General features: G+C 40.9%; 1 protein-coding gene across 2 annotated transcripts in view; it reads left to right on the plus strand.

The window, feature by feature from the left end:
- Positions 1-13,484, plus strand: part of DNAH11 (dynein axonemal heavy chain 11) — a 331,865-nt gene that overhangs the window by 15,425 nt on the left and 302,956 nt on the right. For both annotated transcript variants that reach the window (XM_080818899.1, XM_080818900.1), the window contains exon 6: positions 6,608-6,819. In XM_080818899.1, the coding sequence (XP_080675025.1) occupies positions 6,608-6,819 (212 nt within the window). The remainder of the gene's footprint in view (positions 1-6,607; positions 6,820-13,484) is intronic.

Consider the following 13,484-nt stretch of genomic DNA (forward strand, 5'->3'; position numbering starts at 1 on the left):
AGATCACAAGTAGGCAGAGAGGCAGGCAGAGAGAGAGGGGGAAGCAGGCTCCCCACTGGATTACCCCGGGACCCTGGGACCATGACCCGAGCTGAAGGCAGAGGCCCTAACCCACTGAGCCATCCAGGCACCCCTGCTCATAATATGTTCTTATAATTGCTTGTATTTCTTTGGCGTTGGTTGTGCTCTCCTCTTTCATTCATGATTTTATTTAGGTCCTTTCTCTTTTCTTTTTGATAAGTCTGGCCAGGGGTTTATCAATCTTACTAATTCTTTCAACGAACCAGCTCCCAGTTTCATTGATCTATTCTACTGTTCTTTTGGTTTCTGTTTCATTGATTTCTGCTCTGATCTTTATTATTTCTCTTCTCCTGCTGGGTTTAGGCTTTCTTTGCTGTTCTTTCTCTAGCTCCTTTAGGCATAGGTTAGGTTGTGTACTTGAGACCTTTCTTGTTTCTTGAGAAAGGCTTGTATCGCTATATACTTTCCTTCCAGGACCACCTTTATTATGTCCCACAGATTTTGAACAGTTGTGTTTTCATTTTCATTTGTTTCCATGGTTTTTTTTTTTTTTTCAATTCTTCTTTAATTACCTGGTTAACCCATTCATTCTTAAGTAGGATACTCTTTAGCCTCCATGTATTTGACCTCTTTCCAACTTTCCTCTTGTGATTGAGTTCTAGCTTCAAAGCATTGTGGTCTGAAAATATGCAGGAAATGACCGCAATCTTTTGGTAATGGTTGAGACCTGATTTATGACCAAGGATGTGATCTATTCTGGAGAATGTTCCATGTGCACTAGAGAAGAATGTGTATTCTGTTCCTTTGGGATGGAATGTTCTGAATATATCTGTGATGTCCATGTGGTCCAGTGTGTCATTTAAGGCCTTTTTTCCCTTGTTGATCTTTTGCTTGGATGATCTGTCCATTTCAGTGAGGGGGTTCTTGAAGTCCCCTACTAATATTGTATTATTGTTGATGTGTTTCTTTGATTTTGTCATTAATTGGTTTATATAGTTGGCTTCTCCCATGTTAGGGGCATAGATATTTAAAATTGTTAGATCTTTTTGTTGGACAGACCCTTTAAATATGATATAGTGTCCTTCCTCATCTCTTATTATAGTCTTTGACTTAAAATCTAATTTATCTGATATAAGGATTGCCACCCCATCTTTCTTTTGATGTCCATTAGCATGGTAAATTGTTTTGCACCCCCTCACTTCAAATGAGGTGTCTGGAGGTGTCTTTGGTTCTAAATTAGTTTCTTATAGACAGTATATTGATGGGTCTTATTTTTTTATCCATTCTGATACCCTGTGTCTTTTGATTGGGGCATTTAGCCCATTTATTTTCAGGGTAATTGTTGAAAGATATGAATTTAGTGCCATTGTATTGCTTGTAAGGTGATTGCTACTGTATATTGTCTCTGTTCCTTTCTGGTCTACTACTTTTAGGCTCTCTCTTTGCTTAGAGGACCCCTTTCATATTTCCTGTAGGGCTGGTTTGGTGTTTGCAAATTCTTTCAGCTTTTGTTTGTGCTGGAAGCTTTTTATCTCTCCTTCTATTTTCAATGATAGCCTAGCTGGATATAGTATTCTTGGCTGCATATTTTTCTCATTTAGTACTCTGAATATATCATGCCAGTTCTTTCTGGCCTGCCAGGTCTCTGTGGATAAGTCTGCTGCCAATCTAATATTTTTACCATTGTATGTTACAGACTTCTTGTCCCGGGCTGCCTTCAGGATTTTCTCTTTGTCACTAAGACTTGTAAGTTTTACTATTACATGACAGGGTGTGGACCTATTTTTATTGATTTTGAGGGGGGTTCTCTGTGTCTTCTGGATTTGATGCTTGTTCCCTTTGCTGTATTAGGGAAATTCTCTACTATAATGTGCTCCAATATACCTTCTGCCCCCCTCTCTCTTTCTTCTTCTTCTGAAAGGCAAATTATTCTAATATTGTTTCATCTTATGGCATCACTTACCTCTCGAATTCTCCCCTTGTTGTCCAGTAGTTATTTGTCTCTCTTTTTGTCAGTTTCTTTATTCTCTGTCATTTGGTCTTCTATATCACTAATTCTCTCCTCTGCCTCATTTTTCCTAGCAGTAAGAGCCTCCATTTTTTATTGCACCTCATTAATAGGTTTTTTGGATTTCAACTTGGTTAGATTTTAATTCTTTTATTTCTCCAGAAAGGGATTTTATTTCTCCAGAACAGGTTCCTGTAATATCTTCCATGCCTTTCTCAAGCCCAGCTAGCATCTTGAGAATCGTCATTCTGAACTCTAGTTCTGACGTATTACCAATGTCCATATTGATTAGGTCCCTAACCGTCAGTACTGCATCTTGTTCTTTTTTTTGTGGTGAGTTTTTCTGCCTTGTCATTTTATCCAGATAAGAATATATGAACAAGAGAATAAAATACTGAAAGGGTGGCAAAGAACCAGAAAAATGTATGCTAACCAAATCAGAAGAGACCCAAAATCGAGGGGAGAAGATAGGGGAAAAAAGGAAATAGATATAAAAAAGTTAAAAATTAAAAAAAAAAAAAAATATATATATATATATATATATATATATATATTAGACTGGTGAATAGAACAGAGCCACCCACTTGATTTTGGGTATATTCTGGTCTCTTAGAAGAAACCACCTCCCAACATTTAAAAGAAAAACTTATATATATATACACAAAAATAAGGGTAACCACGATGAAGGGATGGAATATGACTGTAAAGATGAAAATTAAGAAAAAATTCTAAAAAAGGAATTGATAGGATAAGTTGGTTGGAAAAAGAAAAAATAAGAGGAGAGTGTGTGCTCAGGCTGGAGACTAGAACAAAGGCATGTGCTAGATTTAGGGTATATTTTGATCTAGTAGAAGAAATTGTATTCCAAAATTTTAGAAAAAAAACTATATACAAAAAATAAGGTTAAATACCAATGAAGGGATAAAATATGACTACAACAATGAAGGTTTAAAAGGATTTTTTAAGAAAGGTATTGCTATGATAAAGTAGTTAAAAAACATTAAAAGAGGAAAGAGGAAAAGTTAAAAAAATAGAATAAGGAAAAAATAGGAAAAAAATTTATCCAAGACTAAAGGATCATGACTAAAATCTATGAATTCTATGCGTTGCTTTCCCCTAGCTCTGGAGTTCTACTCTTCTCCTTGATTGGTGAGCTTGATCTTGGCTGGATGTGTTTGCTGATCTTTTGGGGGAGGGGTCTTTTGCAGTGAGTATCAAATGTCTTTGCCTGAGATGGATTGCACCACCCTTGCCTGGGCCCAAGCTAAGTAATCTGCTCAGGTTTGCTCTTGGGGGCTTTCCATACAGCTTTAGAGTGTGGGAATGAAGATGGTCGCCTCCCAATCTCCAGCCCATAGGAGCTGAGAGCTCAGGGCCCCACTCTTCAGTGTGCCCTCAGAGCAAAACAGTCAATACCTCCCATCTCCCTGGTCTCCGACTGTGCTCCATGCTCACCCGGCCTATGCCTGAGCATTTCTGTCTCTGGTGCATGGTCCGTTTGGAGTCCCCAAACCCAGCAGATTCCTGCCACATGCTCCCATGCCGCTCCTTCCAGAGGAGGAAGGTGAGTCTCTCCGGATCTGCCACTTATGGAGTCCCTGCTCAAAGAGCACTGGCCCAACTGTGCCTTGGATCACTGTTTAATGTAAACCTGAGTTGATAGCCCACTCCTCAGCTCCATCTCTGCAGCTGGCTTCCCTTCTTGGATACCTGGGAGCTCTGCCACACTCAGACACCCTGGTCTTTCTGTGACCCCATGGTACCTGAGACCGCACTGTCCCCGCGAGGTCTCCACCCCCGCTTAGCCTCTAGAGTGATGTCCCTCAGTGGAGCAGACTTCTAAAAGTTCCGATTTTGTGCTCTGCTGCTCCACCACTTGCTGGAAAATGGCCCCTCCCGCCTCGGTCTATCTTCCCATCATTTTGGATTCACTTCTCCACTCGTCCTACCTTTCAGAAAGTGGTCGATTTTCTGTTCCTAGAATTGCTGTTCTTCTCTTCTATCTCCTGTTTAGTTTGCAGGTGTTCAGAATGGTTTGATAACTATCTAGCTGGACTCCTGGGACCTGATGTCATTTCAGTCTGCTACTCCTCCGCCATCTTGCTTCTCCTAGCGGCTCTTTAATTTCTTCCTATATAATATATGTAAGTTAGGAAATACTTAAAATACACTTCAGAGTTAGATTATCTCTTCATGGTTTTCCCCAGGAGCTCTCTTGGGAAGGGGATCATGAGGGGGAATATTTGGGTTTGAAGGTCTATCAGATCAGAATTCCTGTCCGAGCTCCACTTAGTACATCTTAAATTTGCTGAGCCTCCGGTTTTCATCAGCCAAATTGGCATGTTAACACCTTCCTTGCAGAATTGTTCTGAGGATTAGAGCACTATTTCTCAACCTTGTCTTTTTTTTTTTTTTTTCATTCTTTTCATGGTTTATCACCATTGACATTTTGGACAGGATGATTGTTGGTTGTGGGGAGCTGCCCTGTGCATTGCTGGATGTTGAGCAGCATCCATGGCCTCCACCCCTCCCACCCCCCCACCCCCACCCCATTGCAGCTGTGACCATCAAAAATGTCACCAGACATTGCCAAATGAGCCCTGGGGGCAAAACATTTCCTGGCCAAGAACCTTTGGATTGAAGATAAATTATACAGGGTACATAGTACTAGGCACACAGTGACATATCTTCAGTGAGTCAAAAGTCCTCAAATTTTTTTCTGTCTTGGTATAACAGGAAAATTTTCTGTGGATAAAGTTTCTACAGGAACAAATCCCAGGGGTACTCAGGGCCTTAGGAGCACATGGATTTCGAGATTCAGACATAAACCCTTTCAGTAGAACAGGTGGCCCGAAGCCATTGTCAGTTAGACATCCAAGATTCCCTCTCATGGACGTCCTTGAGGCCTTGTGAAATCACCAGATGTGCTTATTGTATTTGAAAGGCACTTATCAGATGTGATTATTTAATTTTGAAATTAACATTGATAAAAACACTAATTTGAAAGCATGAGTACAACCCGGGAAGAAAACAGTTCTTGGATGCTCTCTTTCTTCTGAGGTCTTTATTGTTTAGATGGACAGAAAAATGGGTTATTGTTAAGTGGAGTAATAGGAGTGGTGCATTCCTGACCCTGACAGCTCAAAAATGTTGGCAGGTTTGTGTTGCTTTGTTTTTTGCCCCTGACAGGAATCTTTTGGGATAAACCCAGAAAATAAGAATTTAGTTAATTCCCTACCTTCATAAATAAAGCCTGCTTTTAGTTAATCAAAGGTATTTGTAGTCTCAGGAGCAAAATCCAGTTGGTTGGAGATCCATTCAGGGTACATTAATTGACTGATTTTTTTTTTTTTTTTTTTTAAAGCGAGCAGTTTTGGTGAGGGGTGGAGGGGAGGGGCAGAGGAAGGGAGGGAGAGAGATTCTCCAGCAGGCTTGCTGCCTAGCACAGAGTCTGACTTGGGGCTTGATCTCACAACCCTGAAATCATGACCTGAGCAGAAATCGTGTTAGGTGCTTTACTGACTGAGGTACCGAGATGCCCGTTTTTGTTTTTCAAGGTTTTTTTTTTTTTTAATTTTATTTGACAGAGAGAGATCACAAGTAGGCAGAGCGGCAGGCAGAGAGGGTGGGGGGGGTGCAGACTCTCCACCGTGCGGAGAGCTCGATGGGGGGCTCGATCCCAGGACCCTGAGATCATGACCTGAGCTGAAGGCAGAGGCTTAACCCACTGAGCCACCCAGGCGCCCCATGAGATGTCTGTTTTTTTGAAGTAAGCTCTGCACCTAGTGTGGGGTTTGCACTGCCCATCCTGAGATTGAGTTGCATGCTTTACTGACGGAGCCAGCCAGGAATCCCTGAAATTACTAATTTTAATCAAGAGAAAATTTGGATTACATTAAGCAGTAATTATTTTCTTCATGTATATCGCATTTTGGGGAAATATTCCTTATCCTGCTTAATGATTTTTAAGATGGAGATAAAATTCATCTCACATAAAAATAACCATTTTGAATGTAGTGTTGAATGACACTTACTACATTCACAATATCCTACCGCCTTCACCTCTCTCTAGTTCCAAATTATTTTTTTTATCACCTGTAGGGGACAATTTTAGTAGTTACATTTTGAATAATATAAAATTCCACAGTCATTGCCTGAGTTACTCTCATAGGACACTGGGATGAGACACTGAAATTTTCCTGATACCAAGTACCTAAGAGGAATTAACATTCCAATGATGAGCTTGTAACCCCAACCATAAAGTGATGACAACTTTGCTGACCTGTTTTATTTCTGTAGTTTCGTGCAGTTGGGTAAATATCCTTAGATCTTAAAGGTGTGTTTTCCCATTGAGTGTTGCATCATGCTTTCCTTGGGCTCTGTAGGTAACGACACCAGGGATTGCTTGGATGCCTGCTACATGCAGACTGTGTATAAGTCTTCCAAATCCATAGTGGCTCAGTTGTGGGGTCCCTATTTAAGTATAGCTATGTTCTTTAGCATTGTTTTCTTGAACTTGTAAAGTGAATTTAGAAAAAGAGACTGCATCCCATTGATGGTGGTTTTCGTTCCTCTTAGCGCTCCTGGAAGCCCAAGATGTGGAGCTTTACCTGAGACCCCTGAGAAGACATGTTCAGTGTCTCCAGGAGACAGAATTCCCTCAGATCCGTGCGCTCATCACCCCGTTATTTCATACCACCTGCCTCATCTGGAGTCATTCCAAGTTTTATAATACTCCTGCTCGGATTATAGTCCTATTGCAAGAGTTTTGTAATCTCTTCATTAACCAGGTATGTAGTATTAAAAAAAAAAAAAAGGAAGAACAATCATTGCCATGTGGTAGGTTTTAATAAACCAATGACGAGCAAATAAATGTAGTCTTTAGTAAGAACACCATTTTCCTTTGCTTTTTTCAGAAAGGACCTTTATGGTAACAAAGACCAGGTGACTTTTTATTCTAAATGGCAGAGAAGCTCTGAAAATCTGTCCAGTGCATTCAAATGACAGTTTGTTACTGGATTGAATACTTTACCTTTCTTCAAAGGGATTGAAGGCAGCTTCTAATAAAAGGCAGATAGGTAGGGCACCTCGGTGGCTCAGGTGGCTCAACATCTGACTCTTGATTTTGGCTCTGGTCATGATCTCAGGGTTGTGGGACTGAGCCCTGTTTCAGGCTCCAGGGCTGGGCCTGGAGCCTGCTTGAGATTCTCCCTCTCCATCTGCCCCCCTCCCACTCCCCCTTCTCAAAAAATTAAATAAGAAAAGTCAGATAGACATAGTCCTTTCTTCGCAGCTTTCTCTTTGGTTTCCACAGGAACACTAAATGATGGGAGACTTTTGGAAAATAAAGTAAGAGAACCTGGCTGAGAAAGAATGCTGAAGAGTAGTAATGCAATTTATTAAAAAATTGATTCAGGGGCGCCTGGATTGGTCAGTGGGTTGGGCCTCTGCCTTCTGCTCAGGTCATGATCTCAGAGTCCTGGGATCGAGGCCCATATCGGGCTCTCTGCTCAGCAGGGAGCCTGCTTCCCCCTCTTTCTCTGTCTGCCTCTCTGCCTACTTATGATCTCTCTCTCTGTTAAATAAATAAATAGAATCTTCAAAAAAAATTGATTCATAGTTGACCTTTAAAAATCTCTGGTTTATATTTGTTTCTCTATTCTTCACTTGGAAAATGTTTTAAAAAATTGGACTGCATCCTTAAATATTCTGTATGAACTTTAATTCTTCATGCGTCCATAAAATCAGAGAATATTATACAATTTGAGAGCTAACAGATAGTTGGAGGGCACATAACCCGGTGGTTCTCAGTTGGGGCTGTGTCTGAGTCTGCTTGAGCTGCTGTAATGAAATACCATAGACTGGGGTGGCTTTATTTTCAGAAATGGTTTTCTCACAGTTTCAGAGTTGGAGACTCAGATCAAAGTGTCATTATGGCCCTGTTCTGTTGAGAGTTTTTTTTTCCTGGCTTGCAGTCACTGTGTTTTTCTCTGTGTCCTCACATGGGGTGGGGATGGGAGAGCTCTTTTTCTCTTACAAAGTCACAGTCCTGGGGCACCTGGGTGGCTCAGTGGGTTAAGCCTCTGCCTTCAGCTCAGGTCATGATCTCAGGGTCCTGGGATCGAGTCCCACATCAGGCTCTCTGCTCAGCGGAGAGCCTGCTTCCTCCTCCTCTCTCTCTCTCTCTCTGCCTGCCTCTCTGCCTACTTGTGATCTCTCTCTGTCAAATAAATAAATAAAATCTTTAAAAACAAACAAACAAACAAAAAAAACAAAGTCACAGTCCTATGACATGAGGGTCCTGCTCTTAGGACTCCATGTAACCGTAATGATCTCCTGAAGACCCATTTCTAGACAGTCACGTTGGTGAATAGGGCTTCAGCATATGAGCTTGGGAAGAGAGACCGTTCTCGCGGTAGCAGACTCCGTAAGCAGGAAATATATCTGAACCACTAAGGAGTTCTTGTAAAACAAGTACCAGAGAAGCAGGATCTGTGTCTGTATGGCTTGGACTGAGAGTTGTTAAGGTTGTTTTCCATGAGAAGTGGATTGCCTCCAGCAGCAATGGACAATCTGAAGGAGAAAAAAAAAGTATAAATTCATGTGAACTGGAAAGCTAAGAATGCAGTGGCTTCTGGAACAGCTTGTTTCAGAGGTCTCAGATGATAATTTCAAAGCTCGCTGCCGTCCTCCATTTTGGTCGCTTTATTTTGGACTTTATTCTCATCACTTGTTAAGTAAGATGGCTTTTAGTACTCTAGATGTGTCCCCTTTTCATAGAGTAACTTCCCTGGGAAGGGACTGTCCTTCTTGCTTAGTTCTAGTCCAGTGGGTTCTGATTCCATTCTGGGAGCAATCTTTGTGGCAGAGGAGATAGGCTACTTGGGACAGTTCTGGGTCACTTGCTTAGAGGAGGTTGGATGACTGTGATTGACCTAAATCTCGGATCTAGACTAATGCCTCCCAGTGGTGTTGACACTGTGACTCACATGGAAAATAAAAATGCTTTACTGTACAGTTGGGTGAGTTGGAGGGCATTGGGAACCCTGAAAGCGTGCTCATAGACCAGGCGAACAGCTTGCAACTTCTGCTGCCCCAGGCCCCAGAGCCTTGCTGTTACAAGCAGTAGAGAGAACATGGTGGCAGGATGAACAGCAGTAGTTTGGGAACTGTATTTCAATCCAGTCTCTGATATTTTTTTTAGACAAATTACCTGAGACTTGAAAAATGACATTATTTGCTGAATTACCCTGAGAATTTAGGGTGAAATCCAGATTAAAGAATGGGTCTCCTAACTTGTGAGATGGAGTTTAGTAGTATGTGTATGTGCGTGTGCGTGTGTGTGTTTCTCTCTGGTTTTAAAGAGGTGGAAAATATGGAGAAGGACTATGGCCTCAGACCAACCTGAATTCAATTCTAATTGAAATACTTAAGACGGAGGGAAATTGGTTCTTGAGACCTCAGTTTCCATATCTGTAAGTGAGGGTAATGCCCAGTTCATGGGCTGTTTTGAGGATCAAGAAGTAACCTAAATTGAGTGCCCAATGTGACATTTAACAGGGGCTCAGTCAAAGCTAGTTCTAAGCTATTGACCTTCAAATTAGTTGCAGCTATTGATGGGAGATAACAACGGATCTGTTCCTTGCTATATTCTCTCCTCTGGCTTTGTTCTATTTCTTTCTTTGTTGGTTAGCAAGTATGCTAGGTCCTGATGGCTTTGCATCTCCATGTTAAAGACCTTGATCCCTATTGAAAAGTCAGCAATGTATTCTCACAACTTCTGCTATACCCATTTTAAAGGATCCTCATCACATTTTGAGATTTACTAAAACTTACTACTACAAATCTCTGCTAATTTATCAACTCCAGAGGTGGTTATCTATTGCAGTAGGTAGTTTATAAGAAGTCCTGTAAACCTGTGATCCCTGGCCTCTAGTCTATGGCATGGCCAGTTTGCCAAGCTCCCAAACAAATAATGTAGCTTCCCTTGTTGCTTAGTGTTTCTGGCTCCTGGCCCAATGTTCTGATGACCTGATTTCCTTGATTCTCAAGTGGACTTGGTAGTGAATGTGCCCCAACATGTTACAAATCACAAATCAGTAATGGGCCAACTTTGATACCTGGGTCCCCTGAATTGCTGAGCTCTCCCCAAGTCTTCCCTAGCGATCTGCTATCTAGTTCATTTCTTATATTAACAAGCAGCATATAGTGCCTTTTATTTGCGAGAAACTCTTCTAAGCCTTTACAAAAACTAAAAATGTAGGGGCACCTGGGGGGCTCAGTGGGTTAAGGCCTCTGCCTTCGGCTCGGGTCATGATCCCAGGGTCCTGGGATCAAGCCCCACATCGGGCTCTCTGCTCAGTGGGGAGCCTGCTTCCTCCACTCTCTCTGCCTGCCTCTCTGCCTACTTGCGATCTCTATCTGTCGAATGAATAAATAAAATCTTTAAAAAAAAAAACAAACTAAAAATGTAATTCCTAGCAATGCTATGACATAGAGATGCTATTAATAATCCATTTTGTAATTTTAAAAAAATCCCTTGAACTCAAGAGAAGACAAATAGCTCTCATAAGGTCACCCAGTTTTTAAGTGGCACAGTTTCTTAGCCATTACACTAGGCTCCATATTTTAAAATAACAGTTTTGATTTTTAACTACAATGTAATATGTGGTATACTAATGATAATTATAAAATATTTTCATCACATACAATTTATAATAATAGAGTCCTGCACATCTATCACCATAAAATTCAGTCTTTTTTATATTTCATATTCTCAAAACTTACATGTATTTATGCATTTTATCACACATAATTATTTTATTAGCTCCTTGAAAAATTATTTTATTGTTGGATATTTAGGCTGCTTCCAGTCTCCTCTGTTATACACAATATGCAGAAAACAACTTTACATGAGAGTCCTTTTTCCTTAACTTGGGTCATCGGTTTAATATAAATTTCTGATAATGATCAAAGGGTGCAATGTTTTCATGACCCTTGAATAATTTTTGATATTTACAAATTCTTTTTTAAAAGGTTGTATCAATTACATTGCTATTACCAATTTGGAAAAAACATTTTATTATAATTCACCAGCTTTGAACATTACCTTTTTTTTTTTTTTAAAGGTTTTATTTATTTGAGAGAGCAAGAAAGAGTGAGCATGAGTGGGGTGAGGGGCAGAGGGAGAAGCAGTCTCCCTCTGAGCAGGGAGGCCAATGTGGACTCCATCCCAGGAACCAAGATCATGACCTGAGCTGCAGGCAGACACTTAACCCACTGATCCACCTATGCACCCTGAGCACTACAATTTTTTAAAAAATTGGGGGGGCGCCTGGGTGGCTCAGTGGGTTAAGCCTCTGCCTTTGGCTCAGGTCACGGTCTCAGGGTCCTGGGATCCAGCCCCCGAGTCGGGCTCTCTGCTCAGTGGAGAGCCTGCTTCCTCCTCTCTCTCTCTGCCTGCCTCTCTGCCTACTTGTGATCTCTGTCAAATAAATAAAATCTTTTAAAAATTGGGATGATTTATTGGGTATATAGTGGTACCATCTTGTTTAATTTGTACCTTAGCACAATTTATGTCATTACGCATTTTGTGTTTTTAATAATTTCATAATGTAGCTTTCATGTACTTTGTATTCCATGAATCTATTGACCTTTAAGTGTTTATGAAACATTTGAGCCCTTGCTGTGTTAAACATCAGAGGTGATAACTTGGCATTCTATCATGTATTTGGCTAATACATCAATGCAATATTTTTATTTCTGTGGTATTTAAAAATTTTAGAAAAGTATTGTTTAAATTGAGGAGGTCTCATTTAAATTTCAGTGTTCCACCCTTCACTGAAAAGTTAGAGATCTCACAGCACTGGCTGTGTCATGGCCATTGGCACAGTCCGTTATAAGATCTTCTGGTACCCCTTTGGAAAGGTCATGTGCTGTCTAGATGACCATGGTCTCCACCATTTGCTGTTATTCCTGGTTGGTCCCACTCATTTTCATTCTATGACCAATCCTTCTAGGCATTCCAATTTCAAATCCTTTTTATTTTTTTATTATTATTATTTTTTTTAGATGTTCCAGGATCATCTTTTTTTTTTTTTTTTCAGATTTTATTTATTTATTTGGCAGACAGAGATCACAAGTAGGCAGGGAGGCAGGCAGAGAGAGAGGAAGGAAAGCAGGCTCCCTGCTAAGCAGAAAGCCCGATGTGGGGCTCGATCCCAGGATCCTGGGATCATGACCGGAGCCAAAGGCAGCGGCTTAACCCACTGAGCCACCCAGGTGCCCCATCAAATCCTTTTTATTTTAGAAGTAAATATGTTTCTCTTCACGTGTTTTCTAACAGTGGCTATTAACAGTCATTTAGGCCGGATTTATAAAAGGCATCATCTCTACATCTGGCCACCTGGCCACCTCAGTTGATGGAATACTGGAGTTTTGATAATGGGGTCTTTTTTTTTTTTTTTTTTAATGACTTGCTTATTTTCCCTGGTAACCTCAGTCTGTTCCCTATTTGTTGTACCTCATTACCACTCGACCCACAGCTCTGTCTATTCCTTGGCTCGGTATCTCTTGTGGATATTGTTCTTAAAGATCCTAGATGAAGAGGAATGACTGGGTGGCTCAGTCCGTTAAGCATCTGCCTTTGGCTCAGTTCATGACCCTAGGGTTCTGGGATCAAGTCCTGCATCAGGCTCCCTGCTCAGTTGGGCGTCTGCTTCTCTCTTGACCTCTGATGTTCACCCCGCTTTTGCTCTCTCTCTCTTTCTCTCTCTGTCAAATAAAAAAATAAAATCTTTGTCGAAAAAGATCCTAGGTGAAGAAAAGTTTTATTTTATTTTATTTTTTTAAAAGATTTTATTTATTTATTTGACAGACAGAGATCACAAGTAGGCAGAGAGAGAGAGAGGAGGAAGCAGGCTCCCTGCTGAGCAGGGAGCCCGATGCGAGGCTCAATCCTAGGACCCTGGGATCATGACCTGAGCCGAAGGCAGAGGCTTTAACCCACTGAGCCACCCAGGCGCCCTGAAGAAAAGTTTTTAATCTGATAGGTGAGCTTGGAAAAGAGATGTCGCGTTTGAGCAAAAGTAAGAATCCATAAAAGCACATTAAAAAAAAAGCAGGTGAGAGACAGGCATCCAGCTAACATAATCTCGCAGATAAATTGCTTAATTAAAAATTGATTAATTGGCTTATTGATAAATTGGTTAGCGGTATTTTAGTGTATAAGACCTCTGAGTGGGGACCAGTTCATCCTAAATCCCATGGGTTTTTGGTGTGTGCTGAGACCCTTGAGTATGAGAGAATAGAGTACTCATGGTCGGCTGTGCTCCAGAGCGTTGCTGTAGGAAGCAGAAAAGAATTCAGAGTTTAAGAACTAAAAGGAATTTTGAGGTTCACTTAATTCATCTCGCTCCTTTCATAGATGAGGAAACTGAGATCCTCTGAGATAATT

The sequence above is a fragment of the Martes martes genome (assembly GCF_963455335.1).
Source record: "Martes martes genome assembly, chromosome: 11".
In the NCBI taxonomy this organism is placed as follows: Eukaryota; Metazoa; Chordata; class Mammalia; order Carnivora; family Mustelidae; genus Martes; species Martes martes.